The sequence below is a fragment of the Pollicipes pollicipes genome, unplaced genomic scaffold (assembly GCF_011947565.3).
Source record: "Pollicipes pollicipes isolate AB1234 unplaced genomic scaffold, Ppol_2.1 Scaffold_7231;HRSCAF=8579_pilon_pilon_pilon, whole genome shotgun sequence".
NCBI lineage: Eukaryota > Metazoa > Arthropoda > Thecostraca > Pollicipedomorpha > Pollicipedidae > Pollicipes > Pollicipes pollicipes.
The window spans coordinates 322,839-342,511 of NW_023597034.1; the positions used below are offsets into that span (position 1 = coordinate 322,839).

Below are 19,673 nucleotides of genomic sequence, written 5' to 3' on the forward strand. Positions count from 1 at the left end.
GCGTGTCCAATACAAACTAAGTGCACTGAGCGAGGGTAGAACGACAGCCGCCGGCACCGGCGTGTCTAATACAAACTGAGTGCACTGAGCGAGGGTAGAACGACAGCCGCCGGCACCGGCGTGTCCAATACAAACTGAGTGCACTGAGCGAGGGTAGAACGACAGCCGCCGGCACCGGCGTGTCTAATACAAACTGAGTGCACTGAGCGAGGGTAGAACGACAGCCGCCGGCACCGGCGTGTCCAATACAAACTGAGTGCACTGAGCGAGGGTAGAACGACAGCCGCCGGCACCGGCGTGTCCAATACAAACTAAGTGCACTGAGCGAGGGTAGAACGACAGCCGCCGGCACCGGCGTGTCCAGTACAAACTGAGTGCACTGAGCGAGGGTAGAACGACAGCTGCCGGCACCGGCGTGTCTAATACAAACTAAGTGCACTGAGCGTGGGTAGAACGACAGCCGCCGGCACCGGCGTGTCTAATACAAACTAAGTGCACTGAGCGTGGGTAGAACGACAGCCGCCGGCACCGGCGTGTCTAATACAAACTAAGTGCACTGAGCGTGGGTAGAACGACAGCCGCCGGCACCGGCGTGTCCAATACAAACTGAGTGCACTGAGCGTGGGTAGAACGACAGCCGCCGGCACCGGCGTGTCCAATACAAACTGAGTGCACTGAGCGTGGGTAGAACGACAGCCGCCGGCACCGGCGTGTCCAATACAAACTGAGTGCACTGAGCGTGGGTAGAACGACAGCCGCCGCGCGCTGACTGCTTGGCCGGTTCGTTGTGACGAAATGCGAAACGCTTATACACAATTTCATCCGAACGGGGGTTTAGTAATTTGGTCACAAGGGCTTGGCTGGAATTCAAGATGCGTGTGATTTGAAAGTTAAACGATTACACGTGACCGCGCATTTTCGAAATGAGTTGGGGGGGGGAGGGGGGTGAACGGTGAGGACATACATCCTTCTACCAAATTACAGCAGACGGGCTTCTCCCTAGATTTGGCCCACTTTATTCTCAAAGTCGGAGGGGGGATGGCTGAAGCCCCCCCCCCCGAACTGAGTAAGAAACTGCACTGCACCTGACTTATTGAAGCGCGCACGCATCTTTAACCAGTGCAGTGGTAAGGTCCTGCGACGCCAGCACGCATCCTGTGCTCCTGCTCTGCTTTGTCGTCACGCACTCTTCACATCTAGACCTATGTAATAGAAACAGCATCATAATGTGGCGGACGCCCCCACACACTCCGCTGCCACTACTTTCGCATGTGGCGGCCAGCCCGCCGGACGGCCGGCGGGCGGCAGTCTCCAGGTTCGTGCCACGGGCAGCCAGCAGCGCGTAGCGGTGCGTTCCCCGGGCTTCACACTCGGGAGTGGGGACTCCAGGTCTTATTTCAACTGCACGGGAGTGCGTGCGTGGTCATCTATGCAAACACATTGTTCATGGCCGATCTCACCAGCTCACGTCCGTGTGTGAACCGCTCCTTACCACAGACGGAGGAATTTGGCGGCGATCAAACGGGCTGCAGTTATGCCAACCAATCCGCTAGAGCATGCCTTGTGCGATGACCAGGGTGCTTCCATGAAGATAAACTAATTCTTGTTCCGGAGCGACACCGACAGTCGTCTAACATCTGACAAGACTAGTTCGTTCTTCCACCTGGTTCCTACTTGGGCCAGGCCCTACCAGATCTCTTCCCGGCGGCCCCTGCGAGATCTGCTCCAGGCCAGATTCCGGTTCGCGGCCAGCAGTCAGCCGCATGACACATCCTAATGCCGACGTTTCTTTGGCTTGTATTCACAGCTGATTTTCAAACGGAGACACCTGTGCCCAGCTTCCCAAGATAAAACTACGAACTAAAGCACTTAAACTCGCGCCGTGTGGACAGTTTCAGCACACAAAAAAGTTCCCCAATCGTTTTGTTAACAAACGGTCTTACAACTCAAAATCAAACTAGCATGACTACATTGAGAACACGTGTTTACATCGCGCGCTTTCGATTGCGTACCGTCGTAGTTTCGTTCTCTTCTGCAGTAAGTGGGCCCAGGTCCGGGACACAGCCGCGTCCTTGTGCAATTTAAACGAACTTTGATACACAAACTCGCACTACTTTTCGATGAAACGGGCGCCAAACACCTCCTAAAATCCGGGACCAGCTGCCCAAACAACCAGTGCAGTGCCGCTGGTGCTAATGTAAGTGAAAGACAAACAGAAGCTGTGGGCGCGACACCTGCGGCGCGCGCTACAGCAATATAACCACCGCAAGGAGACTATCACTGACAACACCTAAGCACGCACCTCACCGCCTAACCAGTCGGCCCGCACGCGTCCGGATCGCCACCGATACAGAGGGTCAGTCCTCCGTCGGAACAGAGGGCCGGTCTCCCACCGGGACAGAGTGTCACCCCCCCCCCCCCCCGCCGGTAGAGGGGCGGCTCTCCGCAGGGTCAGTCCCACGCCGAAACAAAGGGCCGTCCCCCGCTGCGACAGACAGCGGGGAAGGGGGGGCATAAGGGTCAGCCCCCCCCCCCCCCCACGGGTTCAGTCCCACGCCAGGACAAAATGTGGGACGCGTGCGGACGCCGGAGGCCGGCGGCGTGCCTTACATCTATCGGAGAGTGAGTCGGCGACGCGTGCGACGGTGCAGCGCGGCCCCAGGACCACGGCAGAGAAAATATACGCGTCCGTGACGTCACAGCCGGACCCGCCGTTAAGTTGACCGCCGGCCGCCGCCGCTCGGTGCGCGGCTCTCGCCACCGGCCTAGCCCCGCGGCCGCCCGAGGATACCGTAGCACACCAGCCCGCCCGACCAGTGACCGAGCGTCCCGCGAGCCCCGCTACATCGCCGGCCGCCGCCGCTTGGCGCGCGGTTCTCGCTACCGGCCCGGCCCCCGGCCGCCCAAGGATACCGTAACACACCAGCCCGCCCGATCAGTGACCGAGCGTCCCGCGTGCCCCGCTACACCGCCCGCCGCCAGCCGGCCCGGAGCGTCCACCCGTTCATCTCCCGTCACTCCTCCATCGACCCAGACCGGCCCGGTGTCTACCCTTCCCTCCTCCCGGGTCACAGAGCCCACCCGTCGTCCTGCCGCGGCCGGGCGGCAGCGCGCGGCGTCTACTTGGCGCGCGCGCCCGCCTCGCTGGTGGCGGCGTCGTAGCTGGGCGGCGGCGCCGGATAGTTGGCCAGGTCGACCTTGGAGAAGCGCGGGTCGGAGAGCGCCACCTCGTAGTCGGGCAGCGAGGCCGCCGGGTCGGGTTCGGCCGGTGCGCCGCCGCCGCCGCCGCCGCCGCCGCCGGCCTGGCGCATCAGCAGGTAGCGGTAGCAGGCCCACACCATGGCGATGAGGTACGCCTGCCGACGGACGCGGCGCGTCAGCCGACTCAGTAATCCGGCACCTCCCCGGATGTCCGTCGGGCATTACTCGTTCCGCAAACATCCGCTCATCCTCAGGAGCGGGTGTTTGCGGAACGAGTAATGTGATGTGACGTCCTCCCGCTCCGCACAACTCACACAGAGGATGGCCTGAGAGCAAAGCGTCGTGCTGAGGACGGTTTCATGACCCATCGGCCAGGCAAGACGCAGAGCCTGCGGTAGTGCGAGCCTTTCTGGCGACCTCACGGCGCTCACCCGTGGGAGCTAGGCCGAGTCCGCACGGACCCGTCGTGCGAGCCCAGTTCGCAGCAACGCCAACAACGAGCCGACGAGACGGAGACATCTCCGGCCGGCGCGTTTAAATTTGATCACCATGGCGACGAGGAAGGCCCGCGGCCAGCGCGTCTCGCCTTGATCACCATGGCGACGAGGAAGGCCTCCGGCCGGCGCATCTCAACCTGATCACCATGGCAACGAGGATGGCCTCCAACCGGCGAGTCTCACCTTGATCACCATGGCGACGAGGAAGGCCACCATCAGAATGAGCGAGAGCCAGCGCTGGTCCAGGCGCAGCAGCTGGTCGCGGAACGGCAGGCTCGATGAGCGCACCAGCATCACGTGCAGGTCCGGCATGAAGGAGAAGTAGCTGATCATGGTCAGGCTGGGGAGGAAGCGGCACGTCAGACACCGTCGCTGGAGCGGCACTGGTGCTGGGACGATTCACAGCACACCGGCGTAGTAGATGGAAACATACGGTGCCCGACAACCACTTACGGCAGACAACAAGCGAACCAGCATGATAACGCATCGTCGTTTTCACGCTAGAGGATCGGTTGAAGAGAAAAACTTAATGGAAAGCTCAAATCAATGTGCTAAAAAACTTGAAAATAGCATTAGCGGGCCGACGTGGCAACGCTGCCTACCTGGAGATGCAGAAGTCGAACACTTGCAGACAGAAGAAGGGCATCAGGTAGGAGGGCTGTCCCTTGATGGCGCCTACCACCATCAGCAGCGTGATGATGAACGTGCAAAAGGTGATCATTATGCCTATGTTGAGGTCGTCCACGTTCCAGACCTGGCCGCCCAGCACCGAGTACGTGGGGCCGTACTTGGGCATGACGCGCGGCGGCAGCACCGCCTCGCTGCCGGCCCCTTCGGCCGACAGGTTGGCCGTCGGCGCGCGCTCCAGCTGCACATGTTGCAACATCTCTGGGTGGAAGATGACCATGGCCAGCGCCGACAGGGCCAGCACGTTCATCACCTGCCAAAAGGTTGTGATATGCTCACTGGATGTCAGACAGGGGCAGCATGTTCAATGTTCAGCCCCTTTGTGAATTTCAGGCAGAAAGTTGGCCACCTCCAGCTCATAGGTTGTTGACAGCTAGACTGAGAAATTGAATCAAACATGAGTCAACTAAATCCTCTGAATTGTCACACACTGGCTGCCTACATGGCAATGTTTGCAGACTGGATAATAACCAGCTCATGCCCTAAATGTTCAAACTGTAGTTTTATCTCTGAATTGTTGCACATTGACTGCCTACATGGCAATGTGCAAACCGGATAATAACCAGCTCATGCCCTAAATGTTCAAACTGTAGTTTTATCAGTCTGATGCACACATCAACACAACCAGACAGCAGCAACCGCCCAGTCACTGACCAGATGCCACATTCCCAGCATGATGGTGCCAGTGCGCACATGGACGCAGCCGCAGACGCGCTGGCCGCTGGCCCTCTGGCGGCGGCGCGGGCCGATGCGAGGCGACAGCTCAGACTCCTCCATGCTGATGAGACCTGGCAGCATCAGCAGTGTGGAACCCCTGCTTTACCTGATCACCAGGCAACTGAACTCTGAAAATAGATTAGCCTCATCACTTTCAGGTCAATAGCATGTGGCAGGAACCAGAAACTGGACTGGATTCTGTGGAGCACAGCCTAGATACAGTGTTGTTAAAGGTGAAATCAGAGATTTGGATAGACAATTCAATAGTAACAAAATAAAAAAATGTATCTTAATACAGGAGTTGTGACTTAGCATGGGGGATGCATCAGAAAAAGAATGACTGTGACATGATGAACTCCAACTACCAGTATGGGCTTTAAGCGGGATGTACGGCATGACTGTTAACATGTATGTACAATATCTTAATATGTCAATCATAAACAACTGTGCCTTTTTCTGGTTGATATGCCTATACACATTACTTGAATATAGGACACATAAACAATTTTATGGACTGACAAATCTTCCACTTTTTAGTGAATGAGGGCCACTGAGCTTTTACTAGTTCTGAATCCTTCTACAATGAGCATTTCTGACTATCTGATGTGCACCCAAGGTAACAAATAGTACAAACACCTTGCAAAAATAGCTCCTTTCCTAATATATCTTCATTGTTGAATGGGTCAGGGTGTACTTTCCTACCTCATGTTACAAAAGAGCATTGTACATCAATTGTTGTTTTTAAGGCAGAACAGATCATAATTAATAGCAAAACAGGTAATCTATACTCTTACCTTGGAACGTAACTAAATATGATACAGAACATCCAACCGCCGCAAACACATAGCAGCCGCAACACCGGCGTCATTACTGCGCACGGTCACAACATTACTGTGCACCAAGCAGCATCAAGAACCATAAAAACATACTGGGCCAAGGTAACAAGAATCCATGAGCTTAGGTAAGGTAAGGTAAGGTAAGGTAAGGTAAGGTTAGGTTAGGTTAGGTTAGGTTAGGTTAGGTTAGGTTAGGTTAGGTTAGGTTAGGTTAGGTTAGGTTAGGTTAGGTTAGGCTAGTTTAGGCTATGTTCTGAACTATTCTGGCCTATGTGTTTCATAAATGTACCTAAATGCAATAAGAAACTATTTTCATTGCATTATTATTGTTACCTTGGTCTTGTACATTTTTTATAGTTCTTGGTAAGCAGAAATATTGTAATTACGCAATGGCAATGCAGAAACGGTGCTGGGGAGTCCAGGTGGTGCGGTGCATGCGGCGCTCAGGAGCTCGCCATTGTAGTTATTAAAATTTGAAGGTAGGAGCATGATTCTACCTGTTTTGAGATTACTTATGATATGTTCTGCCTTAAACATGACAAATAGTGTACAGTGATTTTTTCTAACGTTAGGTAGGAAAGTACAACTACACTGTTGAATGGATCACACAACAAATGCACAAATATCCTCACTGCTGCATAAGACTACATACATGAATATTCAAGCGCTGGTTAGTTAGTGGAGCTCTGATCCCAGAAATATTGTCATCCAACTCAGTTGGATTTAATCTAAAAAACAAACAATATTGTAATATTTTCACCCTAAAGAGCAAATGTAAACACCTTTAAAATTATCTAACTGATATAATTGATATGGACAAATATCACTTCATAAACCATTAAACCGGGCACAACAATCAAGGAGAAGTTAAGATAGTACGGTAAATCCAGCCTAAGCAGTTGCCAGCCAGTCAAGGAATAAGTAATTTAAAAATCCTCCAGAACCATCGTCATGAATGCTGTTATAAACTGCGGAGCACCCGCTTAGTCTACATCAGATTTTTCCACGAACAGCTAGCATAAGTAAAGAAATAAATGGAACGGCGCAAATACAGCAGAACCAGTAGAAGAAATGTCTAAATGTCACCACTCACCTTTCACAAAACTCAGTCCCCCGCCGTCCGCGACCCTCTGGCCAATCCCGATCGATCCCAACCTTCCGCGATCCGGCGCACCCGCAGTCAAGGCTACGTCAAGGTGCGCAGTGGAGCTTGGGTGATAGCAACGGCTGGAAGATGGGTCAGCTGTCTCAAGGCCAAACAAATGACGCGTTACTGGAGCACAACATATAACGAGTGAATCAATTAACCAGAATTCCATTCCTGTTAACTACCTGGAACGGAGTCAAGAAAAAATAATCTGGAAAACTAAGACGTGACAAAGATCTTTCCAGCAGATATTTTGTGTATTTTGCAAAGATACACCAAAATCCACCCCCTTGACAAGTATGGCACGTTGGTTTAGTTGTCGGTAACCCCAAAACAAGTTAACCGTCCTTCATTAGTTCGTTCGCACGAACGAAACTACTAAGGGAAGAATCTATAGGCCGTCTGATGTGTCGCTGCTCCTGTTTAGGGAGGAACGTCCCATTGCCCGACCCCCCAGAAGCAGCAAAAAATCCGCTGGAGGCAGCTTTCTCAAATTTATTATTTCACTTCAGGCGTCGCCACTGATTTGGCACAGGGAAACGTTGCCGTCGCCAGCTATTCGAAATGAAAACCAGGCAGGCGATTCTGTCGGGCCCTCGAGATTACTCACGAACTCCGCACGGGAACCCTTGCACCCTTCCAGCCACATGAGCCTTCGAACAACCGTCCACTTAATCTCTTTGTTGGGGCTCTTGAATGAACCAGTGTCCAGGTCAATTCGAGGGAAAGGTATTCAGAAAAAAAATAACTGCAGCATTGCTCTGGAACACAGCCATTACCCATGGCAGGACACACCACTCCAACACAGTCCAATTAATTGGGGAACGCATTTATTCAATGAAAATGAACAGACAGAGCAATGGAAAGCGCCGTCAACGGACCATGAACATGAAGGGGAGACGAGCAACAAGACTAGCACCACCCCGTGCGCTTCCATACAGGCAAATTCATCCGCGCGCAACCACAGCCAATCACGACATGAAACAAGAGGCCCGATAAGTGACTTCTTCTGCGCGGCAAGCCACGTCCGATCACGACTCCTATCGCCGTGAGCCAGGTCCCATCACGACTCCTACCGCCGTGAGCCAGGTCCCACCACGGCTCTGCCACTGCGAGCCATAGCTAATCACGGCCACTGTCGCAGACGGTAGGACCGGTTACGCCACTTCCTCGGTGGGCCCGTCGAAATAGTCCTGACTCATGCCGGCGTCGTGATCGGCGCCGCCCACGTTCAGCATATTAAGCGTCACGTCCGACTTGACCGCCAGGCTGGCCTGCTGTTTGGCGCTAGGCGCCGGCCGCGGCCGCGCCGCCGCCCCGCCGTGTGCCTGCGCTCCGCCAAAGGCTTTCGTCTTGAGCGCGTTACGGATCTGGCTCCTGGCGATAGACCACAAGAGCGGTCGGTGCTGCGCCAGAGTCCTGGGGTCTCGAGGGGGGGGGGGGGGACGGGGCAGCCGACCCCGATCACGGCATTACGAATCTGTCTGCTGTGGACATGAAACTGCTATGTCAATCAGCGCATTCTATAGGGAGATTATGTCACGCTAGTAACGTTGCCCCACAGGCCTCGTAATCTTGCCCAAAGTACGAGTCTGGCCGCTGCGAAGCCACGCGATTCGCCTAGCCATCACACCAAACGTGATATTCATATGGAAGGTCTCGACACAGACGTCAGCAATATGCACACAAAGCACAGACACATCGTTGGGAGGAATGGGAGGGTGTCATAGCTCCAGAAGGTTGAGAAAATAATGAGCACAGAGCACCAAAACACGCATTGCACTTTATTCGGCCTATCGCCCTGGTCTAGTGTCTCAGTTTGCAGGCAGTTCTCATGCCAGGCGAGGGCGATAGTCCGAACAATTATTCCATTCAAGATCACAGAATCTCACTTACACGCTTCGTGTTTTCAGGATTTCGCCGATCTTCTGAGGGTCTGCGCCAAATCTTTTCACGGCTTCATGAAGCATTTCGATTTCTTCCTCACGCCATTTTCCACTGAAAGTCAATAAATATAGCAGCCGGGGTGCCGTCAGGTACTAAATGTTACAGGGTCTTACTCGCTTTATTGCCATTTCAAAGGTCAAAACAAGCGATGGCTGCAATGCTTCAAAAGGTTAATGGGACTGGTGCCCCATTAACATCAGTGGCAGTTAGAACCAAGGCATGGATAGCAGTTATGGGCTGTGCATGCCATAAACCAGTTACAATATCAGCATATATGGAGAGTGAACTGACACCCAATTGCAAACAAACCAGCATCCCACATCTCACTGATGTATAAATCATGACATCCCAGTGATTCACCTGTTGGTGGCATTGGGTGATGCCTGTTGTAGCTGCACAGCCATATTACCCAGCCGGTTGAACGCCTCGCCAGCCTCCACAAAGATCTCGCCCACCTATTGATGAGTGTGACAGCCCTGATCAGCCATTGGCAGTTCAGCAGAGTGAGAGGTGACAAGGCACCAAAATCCACACAGCTGCTGCCAGATACCATGGGCAAATGTGACCAAACATGTCTATGACATCCCTTCTCACCGTGGGCACAAACATGAGGACACAACACATATATCCAGACCAGGATAATACTACTATGCACAATATTTCCTCAGCTTAGAGGTCTGCACACATACAAACCAACAATTAACAAGACATTCATGTGGGTCAAGCAGGTGGTCACAAAACAAACCTTGCTTGCTGAATTCATGCTTCCTGGACTTGTTCTCTGAGGTCATCAAACTATGACACACATGATTGGAAACCTGAAATGATTGAGGACTTCACTTCCAGTGCACACTGCTTCAGGTAATGGTACCATGGTTATCCCCTGTTCAAGCAGATTCAATACATTATCTGCATACAAATATATTGCTTCAAACTACCCGCACACCAGCTGTCACAAAATGTGTTGTGATTCCATATCTTGCACTTGTTCTGCAAAGTGCACCACTTCCAGCCATAAAAAGAGCAAAAACTAAAGGTCGTTGTTGGCATAGATCCACCACAGTGCAGACCTTAAAGATTTGGATACTTTCTGAGCATCAACAGCAAAACCAATCATTGTCATGACCACTGACATTTGACATTTAATCTACATCCATTTTGTATTCCAATTTGGCTGATCAAATGTTTGTTTTCAGGTCAAGTAATTGTGTCCAAAACAAATTCATGAGCCCACCAGTATGCTAACCTGAGGACACGGTCTTTATCATATGACTGCTGGGGCAATGAAAAGACTTGATCTCAAGAAGCACCTGATTGTCTCAAGACTCAAGTACATCAGCAACATGTAAGGTCATTGTTTTACAACTTGCAGCTGGTAATCTGTTTTTGACCTTGTGATTTTGTCATAGCATTATAACCTCCCCAAACCTAGTGATGGCCACTTCAAAAATTCAGGATGAATAACTCCTTAAGAATTGAAAAGAAAAATGCAGGCAAACGCATGCATTCACCCACTTTGCTCCTATTTTCTTCAACCAGTATACAAAAATATAACAAAAGCACTTCTTTGCATGGGTAATTTACATTACTTGAGCAGTTTCAGCAAAATCATTGCACAAAAATACACAACCAGGTAACAGCCACACAGCCAAACACAGGGAAGTGACAGAGGACTTTGGTGTCACATCATGTAACACCCATTACAGATGATTGTCTACCAGACCAGGAGGTTCAATAGATTTACTTAAAGATCTCCAACACCATCAGGAAAATCAAATGGTATTTCAAGACAAGCAGGATGGCAAGCAATACACTGGGTCCTGTGAAAGTCATGTATCATAACCAGGGCCCTTTGACTCCTGCTGTGGCTGCGGTACCTATTCTTAAGGGCCTTGGCTTCTAAAAACTAAAACCCCTGTGTTAACCTAATGGAACACTGTGAGCCTGACATTAAGACAATTCATAGGAAGCTTAGCGAAACCTTCCTGCGTTCTCCAATCTGCCCTGGCAATTGGCAGCAGTTTCAACGAAGAACAGATCACAGTCGCTGCAATGATGGCATGGCTGTCCCCCACACTGAAATAACTCCCACCTCTTTTTAACCATCAGGCTCAGTAACAAAACGCTTGGACTAAATTAATTCAATGTCACTAGGCACCCAACCAAGTTCCGTCAGCATCGTGATTATTTTCGGCGATGCATCTGCCACCTGCCACCGTTTTTACGAGGGGTACGTGCATTGCTCCCGTTACACTCGGAGAGTTTGCCATAACCGGCCTTACGTCAGTTGTGTTTAAAGATGAGAATTCAGGCATGGTATATACGCTCTTGGCACCTAGTGGTAGTCCTCATACATAGTTTTTATATATCTTAAATGATGCCACTTAATAAATTATGTATTATTTTATATGCTATAATACTAAAAGATAACATGTTGTTGCACAAAACTGTACAACTTATGATAAATACCAAACTAAGGTATTTATGGAGCCTCGGTGAAGCCAAGTTCGTTTCGTCCCTGCTGCGTGTGTGGAGCTGGCGTTTTCATGACCTGTGATACCGGTCCTACGTTTAAGCCCAGGGGTTTCGCACTCTAATCCAAGACAGGTTCGAGGTACCGGCCCCCTGAGTTCCTGCGATTGTTTGGCAGTTGAGTTGTACGTATGTTATCTAGGGGTGGGGTTTGAAGAGGCCGTTGAATATAGGCGGTCGCCGGGGTGTTTTTGTCCATTGCAACCAACCGGGGGTAAGCAAGGTGGAAGAAGTTGAAATACACACACAGTGCCATGTGAGGCAACAGCAATGCCTCATGAACGAAATGCGCAACATAGTGTAGAGTAGGCTGTTTTTTACTTCCTCAGGTCACCATCTTATCAGATTTCATTGCTTTACACAAGCCAAGATTCTTTGGTAAATGCTGGTGAGTTATAATGGCAAGGATTGCAGTAGCCATATCCATACTACCTAATAAGACATACCACAAAAATATACTCAATGGGTAAAAAAGTAAACAAGGTTATCATTCACTTAGTTGTCATTTAATTCAGGTAGGGTCAACATTGACTATGCAATCAGCCAGGTTTTGGTTATGCTGGGGTACAGTGAGGGGTGGATACACTGAGAGAAGGGGGGGGGGGGGCAGGTCCCCTTGGGCTGAAGTAGCACCAGAGTCATGTGGTGAGGGGGCCCAAAATCTTCATGTCATGCTCACATAAACTTTGTTTTCAAGATGCACCAATGTTCAGAACACCACAAATAGCCCCAAATCTTCAAGTTTAACTGACAAATTTAAGAAGCATTGACCTCTAAAAATGAAATATACCAAATTTATAGACTATTCCTGTTGAAGATATTTTAGTGATAGAAAAATTGACATGAAATTGAGGTGGCAGAAATTGGGAGTTCTTGATAGAGGGAGATCAAGTGTCATGGAGCACCACAATAAATTGTGACCTTTCCCTTGCCAAAATTCTGAATCAACCCCTGGGTGTGATTGGCTCCTTCATAGCTGTATTGTGAGTGAAGTTCAGTAAAAAAACTGAGTTTTCATAGGTGTGTAAAGAGCAGAATATGGTTATATTCTAACAGTGTGTAAGATTTAATGTGTAACTTTTCATCACATGCATAACTTAGAATAGATGCCATGCCATGCTAAGGAGGAGTACTTGTTGCAACACAATCTCATATACTACATTTTGCCAGCAATATGTAAAAATTGGCTTGGTTGGAAAAACAAATGAAATATATGCAAATTAGATCTTGCACTCTTGTGAGCATATTCACAGCTGAGCTCTTTACACATACAACTAGCTAGGTCTACTTACCTGGAATTTCACAGCTGGATGGTGGTGTTAGGGCTTACACATCAAACAATGATAAGCATGGGGACCCACCACTGGTCCCAGAAAGCCATTCTATGAAAAAATTGGACAAAACCTAGAAAAGGTACCTTTCCTGTATGTGGCACTCCCAATAAATTCTTGCTGGCACTTCCAATAGACCAAAAGTTATCATCAAAGTTTCAACCAGTATCCATGAATTTGCCATCATAATGAACATAGACATTCAGGATTTCAAATCTGGAGCATCTGACAACTCCATGTTGTGCTTTGGTGATTATGTATATGATCTCACTGAATTGGCATAGCAATCTGGAAATTAAGTGGTGTCTTATTAGATGGTGTAATATTTGCTGATGTTACAGTGCCATAGAGTGATAATACATGCCAATTTTGTGTGGTAATATGCCTATGAATATCCTTGTCACTTGCCGATAAGTTTGCTTATTTGGTGCAGGGCTTACCATGGTGGACGTGCGTCTGAAGACACTGCTGGTGCTGTTGGTGCTCTCACTGTACGTGCGCGCCTCCAAGTACCAGGCCGAGACCGAAGACAACGACTTTGCCGACTTTGAGGAGTTTGACGACGACGAGTTCGAAAAGCCGTACCAGACCAAGGAGGAGCCGCGGGAGCCAGAGAGGAAGACAACTCCTAGTCCTGTACAGGATGCCGTATTGGACGACGACGACGGGCTGGTGGAGGTGAGTAGAGTCCGAGCAGAATATTAGCAGTGAGTGGGCAGAAGATTAACAAGGCATTTTGTTTTCGTCTTTGCACTGTGGGCGACAATGTAGTGACACTGGGTTGAGCCACTTACACATGCTCTGAGTGGCAGTGGGGTATTGAGATGTCAGAGTTGTTAGCATTTATGCAGTGTGCACGTTGGTTGTTATCAGATATGTATCTCTTGATTTCAGACAGAAGATGAATTTGAACATTTTCAAGATGAGGAGGAGTTTGAGGGTTTTGAATCCGCATCTCCAAGTCAAGGCAGCAAGGAGCAGCCGAAAATAACGATTGCGAATGTAAGGGGGACCGTTTCTACTCCAGGAACTTACGTGCTGATGCTGTGGGAACCATTTGGGCATCAGTTGCCATGAATATGGTTATGAATAATTTAGTGGAAAGGTGAGATAAGCATGACAATGATGGTTTGCTGTGGGTATACTTTTCCCGTACATGTTCAACGCGATAGAAGTGGGCGTGAAGTTCTGATCGGCAAGCGGTCCGCCGGACTTAATACACGACCACATGCTGGCCCTGCTCTTCTAGGTTCCTGTCCATCGCTCCACCAACTGGGACAAGTTCTACGTGGAGATGCTGATGATTGCTGGCATCGTTGTCTACTTCATCAACTTCGTGTCCGGGAAGACTCGGAACCAGAAGCTGGCGAATGCCTGGCTGGCCGCCCACAAGCCACTGCTGGAGAGCAACTTTTCACTAGTCGGTCAGTGCACTGGTGCCCCCAGTGGTGTAACGAGTACATGTTCACTCTCAAAACACCACAAGCATGGCTATTGCTGTCTTTAATATTGTGACCGTGAGTTGCCGTGTTTTCGGTTTGAAGTGCGTGCTTGGCTGGCGCTCAAGTCGAACGTCCGCCGTGTCTCAATCTTGGGACTATGAGACGAACGGTGTCAGCCTTTTCTTGTGACACTGGGATGCCCCTTGTGATCCTCTAACCCACTGCCTGACCTCATTGGCAGCAGATATGGCAAGGTCTCGTGCTGAGACGTCTCTCTGTCGTGCCGAACAATGCTGTAGATTGCTGTTCAGAATGTGCTGAGCGTTCTGGCGAGATTTGTCGTGACTTGAAAGCGTGTGGTTGGCAGGGGACGACGGTAAGGCTGAGCCGGGCGGCGGCGCCCTGCTGAAAGAGTCTGAGAACACGTACACGCTCTGGTGCAGCGGCCGCGTCTGCTGCGAAGGCATGCTCGTGCAGCTCAAATTCCTCAAGGTAGGCGGCCGCCGCGCTCCGTACGTGCCATGCCTGGTTCTGTGTGTACGCTGTTGTGCACCCGTGGATACTGCCTGCCCGCGCCCGGCCCAGTTGGTGAGCCGTTCTGTGTTGGGTCAATGGTGTGTGCCCTTGTATGCATGATTTATCATTTTGCGGAGGCAATGTGCCGTCTGTCCATATTGTGATCTGTGTTTTGAAACGACTTCGTTGTGTTGCCCGCGCTCAGTCTGCCTTGTCACGTTTGCCGCAGGGATGCTGAACACTACACATGGGCTCTGAGACTTTGTCTTTTGCCTTCCTTATTTGCAGTCATGGTCGTGATCTGTTTGTAATGCTCGTGCACGCATGCGTCGACATGCCGCCACGTGACAGGCTGTAATGAAAGGCGATGGATTACCTGTCACGTGCGCAAGTCTGAACACCGTCAGCAACTAGGAAAGATTAGCGGGATAGAAAGAACGCAAATCTGCACAAAATGCATAATATTTCGTGTAGCTTGTTGTTGCTGTGTGTTTGTATGGATAACGTTTTGTCGGCTGTTTTTTCAGCGTCAGGACCTTGTGTCTGTCATGTCCACCATGATGAAGTCTGCCTCAGACCAAGTAGAAATAAAGGTCACGATGAATCCGGAGGAGATGGACACCTTTGTGTTTTGCTTAGCCAGCAAGAAGTCGGCGGCCAAGCTGGCCAAGGAGATGACCGACCTGGTGAGAGTTCAGACCTTCCTTCACATTTGTTTCGCGTTGGGGGTGGGGGAAGACGTCGTGGAGGTATCGACAAGCGGCAGTCGTTGCTCCTTGTAATGTAGTGTGTTCCATGAAAGATATAACGTGTGCCCTGTGCAACATTTTGGCTTCTAGCATGCGGCCGCTGTGCTGAAAGCTATTGGCCATGTGGTTGTTCCAAGGGCGAGCACCGTAAGTGCGCTTATGCTGCTGGTTAGCATTGTTATCTGCAGTAACATGCTGTAAGCATTGACACATGATTTGTTCCCTTCCTTCGTAAGCTTGGTGTGAGCTGGAATTGAGCATATGGGTGCCTGACATAAAAAGGCTTGTTTTTTTTTGACGCGTAGTCCACGACCAGCCATGGACGCGCAGCTCACGGCCCGCTGCAGCAACCGGGTCCCGGGCTGCCGACCCCGACCGGGACCTCCACACCCATGCCCCTCCACAGAACACGTACTGTCCGGAGCGGAAGTCGGCAGAGCGGCACGGCCTGCCAGCGCACTTCTCGCTCATGTCAGAGATCCACGAGGCGACGGCGGCGGTGCTGGACTCGCGCGTCACGGCCGTCGTCAACAAGTACCCCGACCTGGTGGACTTCATTCACGTGTCCGATCAGTACTCGGGGCCGAAGCAGGTGGGTGCGGTGCAGGCGCAAGCGGCCAGCCCCAGTCAGAATGGGCGGAATGGTCCGGCGTTGGGGCCCCGGGAGGTGTGTGTGGAGCGACAGACGGAACAGACGTTGGGAACCCAAAAACGTGCGCGTTGACCGGTGCTTGAGGCCGAAACACGGCGTTTTACCGCAGGAGACAGACCAGTATTGGGGAGCGAAGCGTGTGGTGTGTTAGAGCACACATGAACCTTGGAGTCGAGGCGGGCTGGGGTGGAGGAGTCGTGCTCCGGCTGACGGACGGGTACGGGAGGCTCGACAAGCGCCGTGTTCTGGCGTCGCCTCTCGGCCGACGCAGCGCTGCGAGAGAGGCGGGCTGGGATGGAGGAGTCGTGCTCCGGCTGACGGACGGGTACGCGAGGCTCGACAAGCGCCATGTTCTGGCGTCACCTCTCGGCCGACGCAGCGCTGCGAGAGAGGCGCGCGCGTGTGGCGTCTCGCCCAGACGTCCGCTCATGGCACCGCCGCCGCCCTCAGATCGACGACTCGGCGCCAGTGGAGCCGCCCAAGGTGCGGCCGACGCTGGCGTTCGGCTTCAACCTGCCGGGCCGCGGCCGCCTGCTGCCAGCCGACGTCGAGACGGTGCGGCCGCTCATGCAGCTCGTGCTCTACATGGTGGACCGCATGAAGCGCTGCAAGCTCGGCAGGGAGGTAAGGCGACCGGCACGGCTGCCGCGCGGCACGGGACACGCGCGGGGAACAGCGCTGCTCACCGTGCTTCCTTACGGTGGCGTGACGTTATCAGAGATGGCTGTATTGTGGCGGACTTGGTGAGTTTTGCCAGCATGGCTGCATAATGGGTGGTGCGTTGTGTTGGTAGGTACCATTCCGAGGCGCGTTCCTCCCTTGTGTTTTATTCTGTGCAGTTTTAGTAAGTTGATCACTTCGCGGCCAACTTAAACTAGGATTCATTTGCCACAAATCCTCATGCCCTCTCATCCGTGTGGGCCCGCTTGAGTCCCAAAGCGGCTGTCACTCGTACAGTGTATGAGAGGTCATTGGGCGCCAGTTGACGGTGTCGCGCCCCGTCCTCCCGTGCTGGCGCGGAGTGACCGTTGCTGTGTGGTTGCCAGGCTCGACTGAAGGCGGAGAAGAACCGACTGCGCGTGCAGGAGGCGTACCTGAAGCAGACGCACCAGTCGCGCGCCGAGAAGGCGCAGGCCAAGCGCGAGGAGAAGCGCCGCCTGGAGAAGGAGCGCATCATGGAGGAGGAGGACCCCGAGAAGCAGCGCCGCCTCGAGGAGAAGACCGAGAAGCGCGAGGCCAAGCGACGCGCCCAGATGCGCCAGATGAAGGTGAAGGCGCTGTGAGAGGCGCCGCCTTCGGTCGGCTGCCGTGCTGGCCGGCCGGTCCTGCCCGCCGCGCTGGTGTGTCGCGGCCAGCGGCCGGCGGCCGGTGTCGGACGTGCGGCCGCCGGCTGACGCCATCGGCACGTCTGTCTCCCGGAGCGTCTGGTCTGCAGTCACGGCGCTGGTCTTCCTGCATGGTTGAGTGCAGGTTGACGCTGGTCCGTGCCCCTCCGTTGAAACGATCCTTCTGCTGGCTTCAAGTGCGCTCCCAGAACTCGCCGTAAATGACGGCGCAGTGCTTGTCATTCGCGGCTGCCCCTCGGCTCGGTCCGGCGAATGAGTTGAATGAGTTTATCTCCTTTGTTATTCAATGGTTTGGAGCTTCTATTTTGTTGAACTGCCGCCAGGGTGGCTCCATGTGTTCGTTGATTGGTCAACCGTGTTGTAAAATGACTATCGCCCCATTACCTATCTGCATAGGTCAATACGCCGCCAACTTTCATCCCTGGCATGGTTATGCTTTCGTTAGCTGGAATTGGCGTGAACTTGACGGTTTACCTCGCCGAGAGGCCGGGCCGTCCTGTTTCGCCAGCTTCCGGCGTGGCCGACGAAGTTTGGTTGGCATGTGATGTTACTGCTGACTGGCGTGCCAACAGACCCACCTGATGTACTTTCAACCTGTTTTTGTTCAGCTGCCGCATTATTTTGTAGACTGTCGAGCATTCCGTCTCATTGATGGATCCCGGAGATTTACGTAACATTTGGGCACACTCCTGTCAGCAGCGTGTCTCGCGTCGTCACTAAGACCGAGCCGTTCGATTTGTCCCGTTTGGATCTCATGATTGAGTGCAGTGATGTAGTCGGAAACTCAAAAATAGCGAAAATCTGCCATCGAGCGCGTTATGAAACCGACTCGGCGCATTCTCCGGAATTCGTGTAGCTGCTTTGCTCCGGTCTTTCCTCCCCAGCCCCCCCCCCCCCCCCGCCCCCCGTCCCACAGGAGACCATCAGATGGCACGGCTCCCCTCAGAGGAGTGCGGCCGGACCTACGACCGGTCGCGGACTGCAGCCCCCGTCGGCATCGCTTATGTGTGGTATTGGTGCGTGTGGGGTGCGTATCCGCAGTGGCGTGTTTCGTGTCGGCGTGTTCTGCAGGTTTGATGTAGGCGTCTCGCCTGCGTAGCCAGGCACACTGTGAGCGGCTGGGTCCCGGTTGCAATACTCGCAGGGTAATACACGCGATCGACTGATGCGCCGTGGTCCGGTGGCCTGCTCCGTGTCCGGCCAGGAGATAACCTGAAGCCCTGACGCCTGGCGAGCCGCTCTCCTGAAACAACCGCTGGGGACGTCTGGCCGGCACAGGCTGCATGTCCCGCGAGCGAGCACGACAGCGGGCTCTGGGTGGGACAGGCTGGCTTGCTGCCTCCCGTCCGTCGGGTTGCAGAACATCATCACCGTGAGTTATCGCCAATCCTAGCGCGTGCCTGAGATTGGAGGCTCTGTGGACGGTCGGCGGCGCAGCTTCAGCTCCAGGCCGTTCTGACGCCCGGGCCAGATTCCTCGGGTCCAGCGCAGTCCAGTCCTGTTCAACCACTGCGAGCGAGCCAGTGCTGTGTGGCGTGGTTCATTTGCCAGTCTCAGTCCAAACCGGGTATTTTTTCTTTGAAAATTTAGTCAGAACTTTTTGATTGGATCTATTTTGGGGATCAGAACACACACCAAACAGTGCGTGGTGCGTGAGCCCCGACATCACCTGATCGGGGAATTGCAAGTCAATGACAGATTTTGTGGCGAAGGTTTCACGTACCGTAATGCTCGGCACGGCCAGCCCCAACCTCGAACGTCTTCTGACCTTAAGCCTGGCCACTGCCACCGGCCGTAGGTCATCCCAATCATGAGCAAAGTGCCTGCGTTTAAAGTGCCTCGAGCCTTGCTCGCCACGGACGAATGAACCTCAAGACAGGCGCCCTAGCCACTTAAGCTACTGGAACGGAGCGCCCGCTGTTGATCTGGTTTGTTCCAGCCCAATCTGGTCCGATCTGGCCGGGTCTGATGCGGTTGTATCCAGTCCAGTCTGCTTTGGTCTGGTTCGACCTGGTTTGGTCCAGTCTGGTCTGCTGCGCTCTGATCTGGTCTGATCCGGTCCGGTCCGGTGTG

At 52.5% G+C, this 19,673-nt stretch overlaps 2 protein-coding genes and 1 long non-coding RNA gene across 6 annotated transcripts; 1 reads left to right on the forward strand and 2 right to left on the reverse strand.

The window, feature by feature from the left end:
- Positions 1-1,780: 1,780 nt before the first annotated feature.
- LOC119110617 (lysosomal-associated transmembrane protein 4A) lies at positions 1,781-7,123 on the reverse strand. 2 transcript variants are annotated; one of them, XM_037234508.1, is made up of 5 exons: positions 7,032-7,123; positions 5,040-5,230; positions 4,301-4,638; positions 3,882-4,038; positions 1,781-3,356 (listed from the first exon to the last, which is right to left on the reverse strand). In XM_037234508.1, exons 2-5 carry the CDS (start codon positions 5,181-5,183, stop codon positions 3,120-3,122), a joined length of 876 nt encoding a protein of 291 aa, XP_037090403.1. In that variant the 5' UTR covers positions 5,184-5,230; positions 7,032-7,123; the 3' UTR covers positions 1,781-3,119. The 2 variants fall into 2 exon arrangements, with proteins under 2 accessions (XP_037090403.1, XP_037090404.1); XM_037234509.1 differs by lacking the exon at positions 7,032-7,123 and adding an exon at positions 5,553-5,721.
- Positions 7,124-8,357: 1,234 nt separating this feature from the next.
- LOC119110359 (uncharacterized) lies at positions 8,358-11,309 on the reverse strand. Of its 2 annotated transcripts, none has more exons than XR_005095479.1 (5): positions 11,242-11,309; positions 9,778-9,850; positions 9,393-9,487; positions 8,982-9,083; positions 8,358-8,462 (listed from the first exon to the last, which is right to left on the reverse strand). It is a non-coding gene; the product is annotated as an uncharacterized LOC119110359 (long non-coding RNA). The 2 variants fall into 2 exon arrangements; XR_005095480.1 differs by having other exon boundaries at positions 11,258-11,298.
- Positions 11,310-11,603: 294 nt separating this feature from the next.
- On the forward strand, positions 11,604-18,631 carry LOC119110680 (coiled-coil domain-containing protein 47). Of its 2 annotated transcripts, none has more exons than XM_037234580.1 (9): positions 11,604-11,689; positions 13,329-13,573; positions 13,790-13,897; positions 14,145-14,319; positions 14,705-14,829; positions 15,381-15,539; positions 16,009-16,194; positions 16,705-16,878; positions 17,301-18,631. In XM_037234580.1, the coding sequence occupies exons 2-9, from the start codon at positions 13,337-13,339 to the stop codon at positions 17,535-17,537; spliced, it is 1,401 nt and encodes a 466-aa protein (XP_037090475.1). In that variant the 5' UTR covers positions 11,604-11,689; positions 13,329-13,336; the 3' UTR covers positions 17,538-18,631. The 2 variants fall into 2 exon arrangements, with proteins under 2 accessions (XP_037090475.1, XP_037090474.1); XM_037234579.1 differs by lacking the exon at positions 11,604-11,689 and adding an exon at positions 12,960-12,977 and having other exon boundaries at positions 17,301-17,537.
- The last annotated feature ends 1,042 nt before the right edge of the window (positions 18,632-19,673 follow it).

What these genes read in the sequence shown, in the direction of transcription:
- LOC119110617 (XM_037234508.1), bottom strand. Translation starts at nt 5,183, where the DNA reads ATGCTGCCAGGTCTCATCAGCATGGAGGAGTCTGAGCTGTCGCCTCGC. An exon ending in TGCTGGGAATGTGGCATCTG is followed by an intron (nt 4,639 to 5,039) that starts GTCAGTGACTGG and finishes ACCTTTTGGCAG; the next exon opens with GTGATGAACGTGCTGGCCCT. An exon ending in TCGTCGCCATGGTGATCAAG is followed by an intron (nt 3,357 to 3,881) that starts GTGAGACTCGCC and finishes GTCCGTCGGCAG; the next exon opens with GCGTACCTCATCGCCATGGT.
- LOC119110680 (XM_037234580.1), top strand. Translation starts at nt 13,337, where the DNA reads ATGGTGGACGTGCGTCTGAAGACACTGCTGGTGCTGTTGGTGCTCTCA. An exon ending in ACGACGACGGGCTGGTGGAG is followed by an intron (nt 13,574 to 13,789) that starts GTGAGTAGAGTC and finishes TCTTGATTTCAG; the next exon opens with ACAGAAGATGAATTTGAACA. An exon ending in CGAAAATAACGATTGCGAAT is followed by an intron (nt 13,898 to 14,144) that starts GTAAGGGGGACC and finishes CTGCTCTTCTAG; the next exon opens with GTTCCTGTCCATCGCTCCAC.